At 58.3% G+C, this 15,931-nt stretch overlaps 5 protein-coding genes across 5 annotated transcripts; 3 read left to right on the forward strand and 2 right to left on the reverse strand.

Moving 5' to 3' along the window:
* Positions 1-20: 20 nt before the first annotated feature.
* Positions 21-1,207, forward strand: BO82DRAFT_307453 (D-isomer specific 2-hydroxyacid dehydrogenase family protein). Its single transcript, XM_025632286.1, has 2 exons — positions 21-583; positions 647-1,207. Exons 1-2 carry the CDS (start codon positions 67-69, stop codon positions 1,165-1,167), a joined length of 1,038 nt encoding a protein of 345 aa, XP_025493407.1. The 5' UTR covers positions 21-66; the 3' UTR covers positions 1,168-1,207.
* Positions 1,208-2,425: 1,218 nt separating this feature from the next.
* On the reverse strand, positions 2,426-9,776 carry fma-PKS (polyketide synthase fmaB; the record flags this gene model as incomplete). Its single annotated transcript, XM_025631301.1, has 4 exons — positions 2,426-3,295; positions 3,370-3,678; positions 3,747-9,201; positions 9,289-9,776. The coding sequence occupies 4 exons, from the start codon at positions 9,774-9,776 to the stop codon at positions 2,426-2,428; spliced, it is 7,122 nt and encodes a 2,373-aa protein (XP_025493408.1).
* Positions 9,777-10,238: 462 nt separating this feature from the next.
* Positions 10,239-11,501, forward strand: fma-AT (acetyltransferase fmaC). Its single transcript, XM_025634902.1, has 2 exons — positions 10,239-10,556; positions 10,618-11,501. Exons 1-2 carry the CDS (start codon positions 10,449-10,451, stop codon positions 11,398-11,400), a joined length of 891 nt encoding a protein of 296 aa, XP_025493409.1. The 5' UTR covers positions 10,239-10,448; the 3' UTR covers positions 11,401-11,501.
* Positions 11,502-12,013: 512 nt separating this feature from the next.
* Positions 12,014-14,108, forward strand: BO82DRAFT_431232 (FAD-binding domain-containing protein). Its single transcript, XM_025640684.1, has 3 exons — positions 12,014-12,324; positions 12,400-12,600; positions 12,691-14,108. Exons 1-3 carry the CDS (start codon positions 12,035-12,037, stop codon positions 13,991-13,993), a joined length of 1,794 nt encoding a protein of 597 aa, XP_025493410.1. The 5' UTR covers positions 12,014-12,034; the 3' UTR covers positions 13,994-14,108.
* Positions 14,109-15,253: 1,145 nt separating this feature from the next.
* BO82DRAFT_400933 (ankyrin) lies at positions 15,254-15,913 on the reverse strand (the record flags this gene model as incomplete). Its single annotated transcript, XM_025639224.1, has 1 exon — positions 15,254-15,913. A coding segment is annotated over one exon (660 nt), but the record flags the coding sequence as incomplete, so codon positions are not given.
* Positions 15,914-15,931: the final 18 nt, after the last annotated feature.

The raw sequence follows: 15,931 nt of genomic DNA on the forward strand, positions 1-15,931 counted from the left end.
TTTGACACTGTCCCCGTCCGTCTCGCTTCACACATCTTCATTAGTCCGGGTGACTTAACCGCCAAAATGACACAAATCTCATCGACCCATCATCACATCGTCTACCTTCAGGGCGATTTTGTAGACATCCTCGATTTCGACCTTCCCGCCCCGCATACCTACACCAAGACCGTGTACCCGCAGACCTCTCTATCAGAGCTCCACGAGCGCCTCCACGATGCGTCAGTGATCGTCCTCTCCGCGTTGCGGATCGACGCCAATGCCCTTGCGCCCGAGGTCAGCCCCAATCTCAAGCTGGTGATGGTCGTGGCGGTGGGCACCGATTGCATCGACCTGGAGGCATGTCGCAGACGGGGCATTGTCGTCTCCTACATCCCCGGCGCCAACACCGAGTCCGTCTCGGAACACGCCATCGCACTGCACCTGGCTGCGCGCCGGAAGATCCTGGGGATGAACGCCCTGACGCGCGCCGGCGAGTGGCCGCGGCGGAAGACGTTGATGTTCGATTTCCTCGACAAGGCCGGCGCGCCCCCCTTGACTTGTCAGGAGGAGGTGGCTGGCATTATTGGCAATGGTGCTGTTGGTGAGATGCTCCATGACAGAAACATAGTTAGTATTTCAGGTCAGATCCTAACAGATGCAACAGGGAAGCGAATTGCTCTTCTCGCTCGCGGCATGGGGATGAAAGTGGTCATCTCCGACCGCAAGCAACTGGGTGCAGTGACATCATCAGCAAGTACCACCACCAGCAAGGATGGTCTCGAACGAGTTCCATTTGAGGCCGTCATCAGACAGAGCACGGCCCTGTTCGTGGCGGTGCCTCTCCTGGACTCGACGCGGAATCTTCTCTCGACGGCCGAATTCGAGTCCATGTCTCCCCATGCGGTGCTAGTCAACGTGTCCCGCGGGGGCGTCATCGATGAGCGCGCGCTGGTCCAGGCATTGAAGGAAGATCGCATCTCCGGCGCAGCGACCGATGTCTTCTTCCAGGAGCCTGCCGGTCCGGACAACTCGCCTTTGCTGGCCGAGGGAACCGAGGGGCTGAACCTGATTGTGACGCCGCATCTGGCGTGGTTGGCTCAGAGGACCATGGCGAATTACTCGCAGCGGCTGAAGCTGTCGGTGGAAGAGTGGTGCAGAGGGAATCCTTTGAATGTTGTTACTTAGTACCTGTTGATAATGACGTGACTGCTGAACTAGATTCCTCCAATAATTGAATAACTTTCTTTCAATTCTTAGAAGGGGGGGGTTCCGCTCTAGGTTGAACTCAGTGCTGCCTATTAATTACTACGTACTGTAGTACAAACCAAGTATAACCTTGTATAGTAGCACAATGTGGCTTAAGTCACATAATACAAATACAAGATAACGAAACATAAGACCGGTCACTTAAGCTTTAACCCAACCCTCACGGCGGACTCTTCCACGACTTCCCTCCTCTCACTCGCAGCGTTCAGCTCCTTGTTTTCCATCCTGTCGCATATCTTATACCAGGTCTACAGAGGTGACAGCAGCAACCTACACACGCCTTCTTCTAATCCCTGAAGCCTCGCTAACGTGATCGATAAAGTGATGGATTCAAAAGCCTCAGAAGACCGGCTACCGGAGCAGCTATTCCTGGATTATTCCATCCGTGATATTCAAGAAGGTCGTCTCGTTGCGGCCAATGTCCTGGATGTCATTTGCATTCTTGATGAACGGGAAATCGCGGAGATGGAGGCTAGGAAGAAGAAGGAGAATCAACTGGATGATTAAGGCTGCTTGATCCTGCTTTTGCCATGCTTTGATGAATAACAGTATGGTTTGAAGTCAGTGGTACGATGGCAGTTGTCGCAAGATCTCATCTGAGTCGAGCAGACTTGACTCTACGTTGATACTATGTGTATCATTCGAAACAAGAACCATGTCAGCCATCGTCAACATGGTGGAATACTGTGCTTCGTCTTCTCTCTCTCACTTGGGTAGGCTACCGACTTCAGCACGGAGTATCAAGTAAAATAAAGACATGCAATAGCTTCTGAAGTGAAGCTGTCCTGGGAGTCTCGATAACTCAAGTCCTTTTGTTGCTCACCGCCCACCGCGGTGGCCTTAGCTAGTTCCTCTTCCCCCATCATCCACCATCATCCACCATCATCCACGTCCTTAGCATTTTGAGATAGAACCCTAACACCATCATCTTACAAGGGTGAACCATCAATAGTAGAAGACTTGGACGAATCGAATTTGCAAATCCGGCGTTCAAATCACCCGAATCTACGCGCTCGAATCAAACCGGTGAGCATAGTGAGCTTCTTTGGTCACTTAAGGTGCCTTGCATGGCCCCAGAAATTTGCACTTTACAAGCTTATACTTCATTTGAGATCAAAATCAATGCTATACCATATCTTACGGAGACCAAAAAAAATACTACCATTCAAGCACCCCTTCAGCCCACCACGATCTTGGAAACGATCTTCTCACAGAACGCCCGGAGAGAGGCAGCGTTCATGATATCGACCGTCGTCACCAGAGCCCCCAGCTCATTGCGGACCCAGTTACGGACCTCAACGGCGGCCAGAGAATCGATCCCGTAGACGGCCAACGGACGCGCCGGGTCCATCGGCTCCGACAGGCGCAGCATGCGCACGAAGCACTTGTTGACGACTTCCACCGTGGCCGCGACCTGGGCGGCGGTATCGGCAGACGAGGAGCGCAGCAAAAGCAGTAGGGCCTGGACCTCAGCGTTGGCGCTGTTGCTACCCCCACCGCTCTCACCGGGGGTCTTGCCGGCCCCGGCGCCTGCGCGCAGCGCCGAGAACCGCGCGTCCTGCAGGAGCGCCGAGTCGGCGGGCTGCGGGGCGACGATGCCCGTCACCATCTGTGTGGCGGCGGCGGCGGCGGCGGATGTGGAGTCGTGGGCAAAGCGCCCGGCCTGCTGGAGCAGGGAGAAGTAGAGGATCTGACGCAGCAGCCCGTTGTTGATGCCCTTGAAGGTGCGGCTGTCGAAGTGCTTCTCCTGGAAGCCCGCGTTGTTGGCGATGAAGCCGTCATCCTCGATGACCCCCAGGTCGATCGAGCAGGCGGCCTGTCCGCGCTGCCGGCGGTAGGCGGCGAATGAGTCCAGGAAGACGTTGGCCGCGGCGTAGTTGGCCTGTCCGCGCTGGCCGATCACGCCCGAGATGCTGGACAGCATCGTGAAGAAGTCGAGCGAGAGATGCAGGCGCTCCGCCGCCGTGTGCAGGTTCCACGTGCCTTGGATCTTGCAGGCCACGGCCTGGTGGTATTCCTCTAGGGTCATGGAGTCAAAGGGGCGGTCCTGGAGAATGTGCATTAGCGTTTTCTTGATTGCTCTTGTTTTCCGAGAGGGGGATGTGGAAGAATACAACATACCCGCAAAACCATCGCGCCCTGGATGATACCTCCGATGGGGAAGGTGGTCTGGTTGAATGCTCTCTGGACATCGCCGGGGCGGGTCACGTCGGCCGTGAGGAGATCAATGCTGGACCCTAGCGCCCGGATCTGCTTGACGATAGACCTTGACTTCTCATCGCTGTGCCCGCTACGAGAGATGACGGCCAGATGCTTGGCGCCGCTCTTGGCCAGGTAGATAGCCAGGGCTCCGCACAGACCGCGGAGGCCACCCACAATCAGATAGGTGGCATTGTCACGGAAGTGGAGGACCTTCGGGGCACGTCGGACCTGTGGTGGGCAGTGGTTAATACCTTTTTAATGACGTCTAGATGGTCCTGAGCAGGGCGTGAACTTACCGGAACTGAAATCTTGGGGCCCAGCCCGTCCGAGATCACCACCTTGCCAATATGCTTACCCGCGCGCAGATACCGCACCGCATTGGCCACATCAGTGAAGGAGAAGATGTGAATCGGGTTGATGGGCTTCACATGGCGCCCTTCGAGCAGCTCAAACAGCCTGGCCATGAGCCTCGCGATCAGACCGTCTGGGGCCCGCTGGTGGGACATGTCCACGGCGCGGAGGGAGATGTTGCGGTCAAACGCTTCCATGGCAAGGCTGTTGCGGTCCAGAATATCCTTCTTGCCAATCTCCACCATGATTCCACCATCGGCCAGGATGCGGAACGACTCGTCCAACATATCTCCGGTAAGGGAGTTCAGGATAATATCCACCCCGCGGCCCCCGGTGGCGGTTAAGATCTGGTCGCCAAAGTCCGTGTTGCGGGAGTTGAAGATATGATCGTCGCTCAGACCGAAGGTCGACTTGATAAATTCGCGCTTATCCGGGGATCCGACGGTGGCAAACACTTCTGCCCCGGCGTACTGGGCCAGCTGCATCGAGGCGATACCCACACCACCTGCCGCGGAGTGGATGAGCACCGTCTTTTGGGGACTTACCTGAGCCATGTCGAACAAGGAGTAGATGGAGGTCAAGTACACACCACAGAGAGTGGCGGCTTCCTCAAAAGACATCCAGTCGGGGAGGACATGTACGCGTCCTGGCCGGGTGTGCACGCGATTGGCAATGGTGGCCGGGGTGAAGACCACCACGCGCTGCCCGACTTCCAACGAGGTGACGCTTGGAGACACCTTGGTGACAATGCCTGCTGCCTCTCCACCGAGCTCGCGCTCATCGCCCGGCACAATGCCCATGGTGACGACCACGTCCTTGTAGTTGAGACCCGCGGCGTACACTTCCACCTCTATATATCCATCTTCCAGCTCGACGGGCTCCGCCGTCACCTCGTGGTAGTGGATGGAGTCGAGATCGCCCAGTCGCTCCGCGCCCATGTGAATCAGAGTGTCATGAGCATGGATGTCCAGCACCTCCGTCTTGCGGTCGCTAGGGTGGTGACCCTGGAGCTTGGTGATCTCCCAGTTGGGAAGTAAACGACTGACTTGTAAGACACCGCCGCGCTCGACGAACTCGCTGTCGAGCGGGCTGCCGGCAACCTCCGGCTGGCGAAGGACGTCTAGACACGAGACTATGGCGGAGCCCGTCGCATCGCCTGCAGGGTGCTCGACATCCAAATTAACGAGCCGGACCCCCTCTTCGGCGCGTACGGTGCGGAAGAATCCGTTGACTGCGGCAGTATTGGGGTTGGTGACGTTGAGGTGGGCACCGGCTGTCACCCAGAGAATCTTGCTCTGTTTTTGGAGGATGATCTGCTTGAGCGTATCCCAGTGCTTTGCCTCGGGGTGAAACATGATAGGTGACACGAGCTCGTCCAGGATCAGAACCACCTGACCCTCACCGAGGGTCGAAAGATCGGCGACCTTCTGGATATTCCATCCGCTCTGTACAATGTGGCCCAGAATCTTGCTGGATGCTTCATGAACAATGCCAGTGAGGCTGATATAGCTGACGGTCGGAAGTGCCACATCCCACAGCTCCTCCGTCTTGACCTGGACGATGGACACATCGTCATCGAGAGCCTGAGGGTTTCCTATCGCGCCCAGTTCAACGCCGTGGCCTACACCGAGGAAAACACTGCCATATTTCACCGACTGGGACACACTCTTCAGAAGTCTGTCCCGGACCGTAGCCTCAACGGGCCCCGAAGCCTTAACGATCACAAGGTCGAACTTGGTGTCTGCTGCGAATGCATCGGTCTTGGTGGCATCCAGCAGGCTGAACTGAGCGGACGGGGCATGAGGCGAATGCAGTCCCTGGGCAGTGACTAGCGTGGTCGGGTCACTCACAGCGAAACGGTACTGGACACACGCGGCTCGGATGGGGTGTGACTCCTCCTGGACCCACAGACTCGAGGTATCCTTGGGACTTAGGTTCACCTCCAACACCCTGAGTGTGGGGTTCTTGTGGACCACGAGGTTGATGAGATCCTGCACAGACTTGCCCGTCTCGCGCAAGAAGTGCCGGAGTTTGGGCTCCGGCGTAGACAGCAACAAGTGCAGGTCCGCCTCCCAGGCCAGGTGGGTGAAGAGATGCTTGGCACCCTCCTCCTCGCTGGTCTCGATGTCGCGCGTCGTCAGGCCCTTCATCTCGAAGATGAGCGACCCGTCCCGCGGGTCATACAGCGACAGGTCCGAGCCATAATTGCGGTGCAGGTCCTCCCGGCCGATGCCCAGGAAGCGCGCCGAGGCCAGCGCAATGGCTTCGGCGGGCTGCTCGCGTCGCATGGGGATCACGAGGCTGCTGAGGATCTGCGGCACATGGACGGCGCCGACGAGCGGAATGTCGCCCTTGGAGATGGCCAGGATGCCGATGTAGAAACACGCGTCAATGCTGGCCGGGTGGATGGGATAGAACGACTGTCCGTACGTCGACGGGGGCGGGTCCATGGCCACGGTCGACCGACTCTCGGTCTTGCCCATGGTGGCCTCGAAGAGCAGATGCTTCTGGAAGCAGGGCCCGTAGTTGTATCCGGACTCGCGCACGGCCTTGTAGATCATGCTCGCCGGCGTCGCGAGCTGCAAGGGCTCCAGGGAGCTCGCTGGGGCCGTCTTCTCCGTGTAATCGGTTTCGACAGCGATCAACCCTGCGCAATGCTCGGTGTAAACGCCCTCCTTAGTGGAGCAGACCCGAAACTCGTACCAGTCCCGGATGGACCCGCCACGCGCCGGGCTCAAGGCCAGGGTGTAGGTGGCCGCCGTCTCCTCCTCGAGTACCAGGGCCCGCAGGAAGCGAATGTCGCGGAAGCGGAACTGGCATCGCGCGGGCTCCTTCTCCTCCCACTTGGTGACCATGGCCACCTGGTACATGGCTTCGACCGCCATGGCGCAGTACCCGGCGCCCGGGAAGATGATCTGGTTGCCCATCATATGGTCTCGCAGCCAGGGCAGGTCGCCCAGCCGCAGGGTCTTCTGGAAGATGGGGGCTTGCCAGGCAGTGCCGTTCATCTTCGATCCCAGCAGGTCGTGGTTGATGAACTTCTTGAACCGCCAGTCCCGACTCGCCTGGGTCTCATGCCAGTATCGCTGGGAGTGGTTCCAAGCGTAGTTGGGCAGGTCAATGATGACCGAGGGCTTTTTGGACTCGTGCGTGCGATTGACCTTGCGGAAGTCCACTGATCCGCCGATCAGGAAGAGCTGGCCGGCTACGTTGTACAGGGACTGGATCGAGATGGGTCCCCGCTTCAAGGCTGAGGTGTACAGCGCATTTGCAGCAGCACCAGACAGGGCCTTCTTGATTTGAGCAATGGGACCTGACAAGGCATTGCTGGGGCCAATCTCAATCAGGAAGTCGGCTCCCTGTGGATCTTGGAGAAGCTTCGTGGCAGCCTGTGTGAAGCGAACGGGAGAGACCATGTTCCTTTTCCAGTACAATGCATCTGGCGCTTGTGTTAGGACCTGACCGGTGACGGAGCTGTACATCCTGGCTGTCGGTTTTCCCGGAGACACGTTCGAAGCATTGGAGAGGAGCATCTTCTCATACAACTCGCCGATTGGTGCCATATAGCTGGAATGATAGGCGACGTCCACGAGCAGCAGTCTGGCGAAGTGGCCGTCTTGCTTCAGGCGCGCCTCCAGCGATTGCAGCGCCGCAGCCGTGCCGGACATGGTGAGACTGCTCGGGCTGTTGTAGCATGCAATCTGGACATTGCTCTCCGGGCCGAGATATCTCTCCACCGTCTCGACATCAACACCCACCGCCAACATACCCAGCGGCTCCTCCGGGGGGAACCGCTTGGCTGCCTGGCCACGATAGTAGGCGATCTTGATGGCCTCGTCCGGGGTGATCAGACCGGCTGCGGCGGCCGCCGCAATTTCGCCCGACGAGTGTCCGACCACAGCTTCCGGGTGGATCCCCCACTCCTTTATGACTTCCAAAACCGCCAGCTGCAAGGCAGTCACCAGGGGCTGTGAAAATTCTGGCTGGCGGAGAGCCTCGGAGGTCCGCTCCTCTGTCAGCTCGGCAAGAAGCGACCATTTCGGAGCGTCCGGGAGCTTCTGAAGGACCTGGTCCAACTCCTCAATCACCTCTCTTGCTTGCGGGAACGCCTTCACGAGACTTGCTCCCATCTGGGACCACTGAGCGCCCTGGCCAGTGAACACGAACCCAATGCGCGGTGCTGACGCCGCCTTCTGACCGAAATGCACTTTTCCGTGGTCGATGCCGCTGGTTGAGCTTACGGCGAAGGCACGGTAGTAAAGATGGCTGCGACGCTCGGAGAGGGTGTACGCCAGGTCATCGACATCAATCGAGACACTGGGGTTGATCAAGTGTCCCGCGAGGGCGTTGAGGTAGTTCTTCAGCGACCCCTGGTCGTTGGCCGACAGAACAAGCACCTTGGGCGGCCGGGCGTCTTCAGCACCAGCCACGTCCTCTTCATCCTCTTCATCGCCAAAGAAGTCCGTCGTAATTGCCTTGTAAGACGAGACATGACTGGATGCGAAGGGGGCGTTCTCGAGGATGGCATGTGCGTTGGATCCGCCGAACCCGAAGGAGTTCACACTGGCACGGCGCACATCCAGCGCCGTCTCTGGCCACTTGATGGACATGCGCGTGGCCCGAACGCGGGAACCCGCAAAGTCGATGTTGGGGTTGGGAGTGATGAAGGTCGGGTTTCCGGGGATCACGCCGTGCTCCAGAGCGAGCACGACCTTCATTAAGCCCGACAGCCCAGCTGCGGCCTCGGAGTGGCCGATGTTGCTCTTGATCGAGCCGATCACCAGGTCCTGGCCGAGCTCTCGCGAGGCGGCGAAGACGGCGGCCGCTCCCTTGACTTCGATGGGATCGCCGGCGGGCGTGCCCGTGCCGTGGCATTCCAGGTACTGCGTATCGTTGAAGTTCTTGATGCCCGCATTGGCATAGGCTGCGCGAATGGCGGCCGACTGGGCTTCCGCGCTGGGACTGGCAATCCCTGGGGTGCGGCCATCGCTGTTGGTGGCCGTGCCGCGAATGACGGCGCGGATCGGGTCCCCGTCGCGCAGGGCGTCGTCCAGCCGTTTCAGGTAGACGACGTTCATCCCTTCGGCCTTGGCGTAACCGTCGGCCTTCGCGTCGAAGCTGTGGCACTTGCCGGTGGCCGACTGCGTCATGCGCATCATCCCGATCTCTTCGTTGTGCTCGGGCGTCAGCCACAGACTGGCCCCTGCCACGAGCATGCCGTCAGCCTGATGGGTGTCCAAGTACCGGCAGGCCACCTCCACACCCACCAGACTGGCCGAGCAGGCCGAGTCCACTGTCATACTGGGCCCATGGATGTTGAGGAAGTGACTGATACGGTTGCTCAGAATGGACCATGCCACACCTATCGTCGCCGATTCCGGACGGTTCTCCGGATCCCGACTCTGCATGGACGCATAGTCTAGAGAATTTGTTAGAAAGATTTCGTATGTTCGCACCATTTTCAAGTTCAACAGTATGATTAATCACATACCGACGATATTGGTGCCGACCAAACACCCGACCTGTTTCCCGCTGATCGCCTCGAGCGGGATCCCTGCGTTCTCCAAGCACTCATACGCGACCTCCAGAAGGATCCGTTGCTGCGGGTCCATGGCAATGCAGTCCACGCGGCTGATGTTGAAAAACTGCCCGTCGAACACCTCTGGGTCGACATCCTCCATGAACATGCCTCCGGGGCTTTTCATGGTGCGCGGCCGGCGGTGCTCATCGTGATGGCCGGGCAGACTGAACCGCGTGGCCGGGGGCTCATTCTTGGCGACTCCTCCGCGTTGCAAGAAGTCCCAGAGCAAGGTGGGCGAGTTGCTGTGGCCGGGCAGCCGACAGGCCATCCCCACCACGGCGACGGGCGTCTGCGTTTGGTGGCGCTGGACGACGCCGTCGTTCACAAGCGCAAACGAGTTGCCATCGTCGCTGGAGCAGGCGGGCGTTGGCACGGTATCTGGTGAGATACTCATAGTGATGACTTAAGAAGAAAGAAAAAATTGGAGTGGAGCTGAGATGTTGTCTTGAGAGGGAGTAGCAGCTCGAGATCACACTAAGCAGCACAGGCTTCTCGATTCCACTGCCCTTGCTGGTTTGCAATCGTTCATATAGCGCTCCTCGAGGCTATACAAGAACCTGTCATTGTTGAAAACCGACATTTGAGGCTTGGAACCTATGGTGGTCGGTATTGCACCAATGAGACGGCCCTCCGGTGATGATAGCATTGGGGCGATATTATCCATGCATGATTATTTGTCTGCATTGTAAGCAGACGAGTGCAGGGTTATTGCTGACCGTGCTGATTAACTACGCGCTGACGGAAGGATAAGCATGCCAAAGCATGTCGGAGACATTGAGGAGGGTGAGTCTGAACGGTACCAGAGAAGCAGATTGACGCTTGAATTGGACTTGCGTGTTCAGGATCGTTGCCAGAATGCTTGTCGATCGGTAGATAAGCGTCCCAGTGAGAGATGATCCAGACTACGCATGTTGTTAAGTCCATGTGCTTCTGCGTCCAAGACTGCCTGCCTACAAGACTTGCATTCAGGCGAGAGCAGACTTTGTCTTAGTGGAGAGATCAACGACCACCAGAAAACTCCATCAACACATCCTTTCTCCGCAAGCCAACATCTTTCTCTCCCATCATGGCCGGGCGCGAGGATGTCGAGTTTAAGACTCTTGACGGGCTCACCATCCGGGGATGGCTGTATCCTGCGACGAAACGGGGAGCCGCCATCATTGCTACGCCTGGGGTAGGTTCTCTCCAGCCATTTGTGGCCCATGCCAATAGCCCTAACTCTCCTCTCTGCGCAGTTCAACTTCACCAAGGAGACCATGGTGGCCGAGATCGCCGAGTATTTCCAGCGACAGGATTTCACGGTGCTCATCTACGACCCCCGCAGCATCGGGGTCAGCGACGGCACTCCGCGCAACGAGATCCATCCGTCTCGCAACGTCGAGGACTACCACGATGCGCTCACCTACCTGAAGGGCCACCCGCTGGTGGACCCGAAGCGCATCGCCTACTGGGGGTTCTCCTACAGCGGGATGCTGGCGCTGGTGGCCGCGGCGCTGGACAAGCGGGCCAAAGCCGTCGTGGCCATGTGCCCGCTGACGATCTGGGAGAGCCCGCCGGAGAAGTGGCCGCGCGTGCTAGCCAAGGCGCTGCAGGACCGCGAGTCGCGCGCGGCCGGCAACCCGCCCGTCTACATCCCCATGCTGACCGCGGAGGGGGAGAACCCGGCGGGCTTTGGCAAAGGGTTCGATGTCGATGGCTTCAAGATGATGGCTGGGGCGAAGCTGCTGCAGCCCACCTTCGAGCTCGAGACCACGCTGGCCAGTTACTACCATATTGCCGCCTTCCAGCCCATGGGGCTGATGCCCTACGTCTCGCCCACCCCGGCGCTGGTCGTCACCCCGGAGCGTGACGTGGTCTCGCCGGCGGACCTCCAGCGCACGCTAATCTACGACCGTCTGAAGGAGCCCAAACGCCACCTGCTCGTGCCGGGCAAGGGTCACATGGATGTGTTGAGTGGTGATTCTTTTGCCCAGACGCTGGATGCGCAGGTTGCGTTCCTGCGTGAGATTTTAGGGTAGGCGGATGAGTGTTGCTTGTACCGGAGGTACCGGATATTATGATCACCTCACAAATTATAGTTAGTGCTCTGAGACATGCTCAAACAATGCGCTTGTAGTTGTCAGTTCTTTCGGTTGTGATTGCCTACGGCGTCTGTGCGCGAGGATAAGCAGCACAGGATTTCCACGCTAATGCATGCTTTCTCTGCATGTAATCACGACAGATTAATCTGGGCGTCATATACGACCCATTTTTCTTTTCTTTTTTTCAAAGGCCACGAGTCTGACATCTGGTCTGGTCAGATTCCGGGTGGGGGCACTGCAAGGCTGGCCTCGTCTAACGGAATTGTGCATTGTGCCCTCACCATCCGATCAGACCATGAATCATGGGAGGATGTTGCGTCCTCGTTACTTGCTGTTGGCCTGGTTGCGTGCAGAGGAAACTTTCCAGAGGATTTGGATTCGGATTCAGCTGAGACCAGGCACCGTAGCTGAAGATAGCTGAAGATAATGGGGAATGGGGGCGCTCGTCCGAGCCAAGTAAGTATATATAACATAAACCTACCTTACCTATTGGTTCAGATATTGTCGACCACAACGAGGACTACCACATCACTCGTGCATCGGTCACTCCGCACGGATTGCCGTTATCGTCATGAAGATCTTCACCCTTTTCCTTCCAGTTATCACCCCAACCGCTCTTGCAGCGGCAGCGGCAACCGGAACAGCAACATCCTCACCATCCCAGCAACCCGCTGCATCTGCATGTCGCTACATCCCCGGGGATCGTGGTTGGCCCGCCGCCTCGACCTGGACTCGGCTGAACGCCACGGTTGGAGGTCGCCTTCTGGCCACCAACCCTCTAGCCCACTCATGCCATGATCCCACCTATGACAATGCCACCTGCACAACCCTCGAGAGGCAATGGGGGGAACCCAGCCTGCAGTATTTCCCTTGCCCCTCTTTCCTCTCGTCCCGGTTCTCTGCATGATCTCCATCTGACCAGTCAACCGCCCGCAGAATTCCGTATCCGGCTGAATTCCTCTCGCCATGGTTCCAGAACCAGTCCTGTGTGCCATTCACCGACCAGTCCACCCCCTGTGAGCTGGGCAATTATGCCAGTTACTCGATCAATGTGACGGGTCCCCGCGATATCGTGGCTGGATTGAGCTTCGCGCAGTCGAATAACGTGCGGCTCACTATCAAGAACACGGGCCATGAGTGCGTCTTCTCCCTCCCCTTTAGAATGGTCTGGGACGTGTGTGCGTGTGCATGTGCGTGGGCGTGCTGACCGTGCATACCTCCGTATAGTGAGAACGGCAAAGGGACGGGCAAGGGCGCACTCTCGCTGTGGACGCACAACCTCAAGGACAAGCGGTTCCTGCCCGCGTACCGCAGCAGCTACTACAACGGGCCGGCGGTGCAGCTGGGCGCCGGGGTGCAGGGGGAGGAGGCGGCGACGTTCGCGCATCAGCACGGCTACCGCGTGGTGGTGGGCTCGTGTCCGACGGTGGGGGTGGTGGGAGGCTACACGCAGGGGGGCGGGCACTCGTCCATGTCCGGGCTGTACGGGCTGAGCGCGGACAATGTGCTGGAGTGGGAGGTGATCACGGCGACGGGGGAGCACCTGGTGGCGACGCCGGCCAACGACCACCGCGACCTGTACTGGGCGCTCAGCGGGGGCGGACCGGGCACGTACGGGGTCGTCGTCTCGATGACCACGCGCGTGTTCCCGGAGCAGCCCGTCGGGGCCGCCTCGTACTCGTTCACCGTCGCCTCCACGGGCAACGGCAGCGGCAGCAGTGAGGACGCCTACTGGCAGGCCGTCACCACCTTCCACGCGCAGATGCCCGGGCTCCTGGACCAGGGGGTGTATACGACCTACGCGGTCACGAACGACAGCTTCAGCATCTACGCGCTGGTGGCGCCGAGCCACACCGAGGCCGAGTTGACGCGGCTCCTGGCGCCGATGCTGACGGCCCTGGCCCAGCACGACGGCCTCACCCCGCAGGCCCTGGCGCTCCAGACCTCGGGCGCCGCCAGTCTCTACGACCTGCTCGCCGCCGACCTGTGGCCGACGCTGGCGGGGGCTGCCCTCGTCCCCGTCATGGGCGGCCGGCTGATCACCCGCGCCAACATCGACGCCAACGTCGCCGGCGTCGTCCAGGCCATGCGCACCATCACCCGCGGCGGCACCTTCTACTTCTCCTGCACCGGCATCAACACCACCACCGCCGCCGCGCAGGCCGTCGGGCCCGTCGCCGACAACGCCGTCCTCCCCGCCTGGCGCGACACCGCGTACTCCTGCCTGGTCGGCGCCGCCTGGAGCTGGGGCGACTCCTGGGCCCCCGTCGCCGGCTGGCAGGCCGAGCTGCTCGACCGCGTGCTCCCCGCGCTCGAGGCCGTCACCCCGGACTCCGGCGCGTATCTCAACGAGGCCAACTACCAACAACAGAACTGGCAGCAGCAGTTCTACGGGAAGAACTATCCGCGGTTGCTCGCGATCAAGAAGCAGTACGATCCCTGGGACTTGTTGTATGCGGTGTCCGCGGTCGGGAGCGAGGCGTGGCAGGCGGATGGCGCGGGGCGATTGTGTCGGGCGGCGCATTTGTGAGGTGGAGGTGGCGGATTGTATGTTTAGTCGGACGTATAGTAACTGGTATCTATAGCTTGCGATTCTGGATCGGCCGGGTGTGGTCTGGATATACTACTTAGTAGTACTTTAGGATATCATGGTATCGGACCATAAGATCATTCCGCTTAGTTCCCTGCTCCAACCACAGCATTTCCTCCCCGGGCGGCACAATGAGTGTAGCGATATAGAGATTATTGACTCCACTTGCTGAGTACCGATAGAATTACTTGTTTAAGAACAGCACCTAACCTACCGGCAACTTAATCATCTATAGCTGTATGCGTTTTGGTGGTGGTAGTGGTGGTGCTTTCGTCGCCCCCTATCTTTACTCTCACAGTAGAGAGAGAGAGGGGATCGATTCATCGACTGTGCAGTAGCAAGCAAGCCAGTAAGAGATGTTGGTTCTGACTTAGAGGATGGCAAGGTTCCCGTCAGATGGTTCTTTATTGACTACTGTACGGTCAAACGGATTATCACAGGTGGTTGGTTCAATGAAATATAGACCCGTAGGGACCTCTTTTGTAGGGCTGTGTTTTGCCAGCTCGGGTATGTTGATTGAATGGTGGGCCCGTCTAACATGCATTATGGATAGCCATGGATTTTCTGATACAACTCTCTACTATGGTAATCGTGTGCAGACTATTTCTGATCGATAATATATAGACTATAACTGATCATTTTGATTGGATAGGTGTAAATCAGGATTATGTACAGAGTACTTAGTAGTAGTAGTAGTAGTAGTAGTGATAGTAGTAGTAGTAGTAGTAGTAGTAGTAGTAGTAGTAGTAGTAGTAGTAGTAGTAGTAGTAGTAGTAGTAGTAGTAGTAGTAGTAGTAGTGATAGTAGTAGTAGTAGTAGTAGTAGTAGTAGTAGTAGTAGTAGTAGTAGTAGTAGTAGTAGTAGTAGTGGGAGTAGGAGTAGTAGTAGTAGTAGTAGTGGGAGTAGGAGTAGGAGTAGGAGTAGTAGTAGTAGTAGTAGTAGTAGTAGGAGTAGGAGTAGGAGTAGGAGTAGGAAAGCCACACTTGAAAAACCATATCATAATAATATCATAATATCATAACCTCAATCAATCGATGACAAGCCGAGCAGTACTAATTAGCGGGGTTATCCCTCACGCAATACATACTACACCCCCGCCACCATAGGAGATCTACAGTACCCTCACTCCTCACTCGCAATCTAGCAACCGCAACCTGTCTAGAAAGTTCATCTCCGCATAAAACTCCAATCCCCTCAAAATCACCGTCGCGCCTGCGCCTCCAAAAGCATAATCACCCCCGCCTCAAACCCATCCGCGACCGCCAGATGCAACGGGGTATTCCCCTCAGCATCACACGCCCCCAGCAGGGACTCCATCCCCGGTCCCCGGACTCTTCGGACATCGCCCTCCCCACCACCACCATCGTTGTCGGCGTCGTCGTCGTCGTAATCCTCCTCCTCCTCCGGCTTAACCCCAATCCCAATCCCACAAATCTCCCCCAGCAACACCCGCAACACCAGCTCCCGCCGATACAGCGCGGCGAGATGCAGCACCGACCGCCGCCGGTGATCGACGGGGTCGCAGCGCGCGCCGGCGGCCAGCAGCGCGCGCACGACCGCCGCGTGGCCCGCGACGACGGCGTGCATGAGCGGCGTGCGGCCCTCGCTGTCCGGCGCGTTGGCGTCGAGGCGCGGCTGGTGATGGTGCAGGAGCATGCGCACGATGCGCTCGTGGCCTTTCTGGGCGGCGATGTGGAGGAGGCCGGTCTTTTGGTGGGTGGGGCTGAGGTGGGTGTTGTCGTGGTTGCGGGGCTGGGGGAGCAGGTGGTGGTGGGGGTCGTGGGTTTGGTGCGCGGGAGAGAGGTAGGAGTAGTCCTCGCGGGAGTGAAGAGTGATGTATGGTGGTGGAGTGAGGAGCGAGCTGGTGGATGTACTGGT

Source organism: Aspergillus uvarum, assembly GCF_003184745.1.
Source record: "Aspergillus uvarum CBS 121591 unplaced genomic scaffold BO82scaffold_18, whole genome shotgun sequence".
Classification (NCBI taxonomy): Eukaryota; Fungi; Ascomycota; class Eurotiomycetes; order Eurotiales; family Aspergillaceae; genus Aspergillus; species Aspergillus uvarum.

Bases quoted from the DNA above. Each gene is read 5' to 3' on its own strand.
- BO82DRAFT_307453 (XM_025632286.1), top strand. From the start codon at position 67: ATGACACAAATCTCATCGACCCATCATCACATCGTCTACCTTCAGGGC. The intron at 584-646 runs GTGAGATGCTCC...CAGATGCAACAG, and splicing joins TATTGGCAATGGTGCTGTTG to GGAAGCGAATTGCTCTTCTC.
- fma-AT (XM_025634902.1), top strand. From the start codon at position 10,449: ATGGCCGGGCGCGAGGATGTCGAGTTTAAGACTCTTGACGGGCTCACC. The intron at 10,557-10,617 runs GTAGGTTCTCTC...CTCTCTGCGCAG, and splicing joins CCATCATTGCTACGCCTGGG to TTCAACTTCACCAAGGAGAC.
- BO82DRAFT_431232 (XM_025640684.1), top strand. From the start codon at position 12,035: ATGAAGATCTTCACCCTTTTCCTTCCAGTTATCACCCCAACCGCTCTT. The intron at 12,325-12,399 runs GTATTTCCCTTG...AACCGCCCGCAG, and splicing joins TGGGGGGAACCCAGCCTGCA to AATTCCGTATCCGGCTGAAT. The intron at 12,601-12,690 runs GTGCGTCTTCTC...ACCTCCGTATAG, and splicing joins ATCAAGAACACGGGCCATGA to TGAGAACGGCAAAGGGACGG.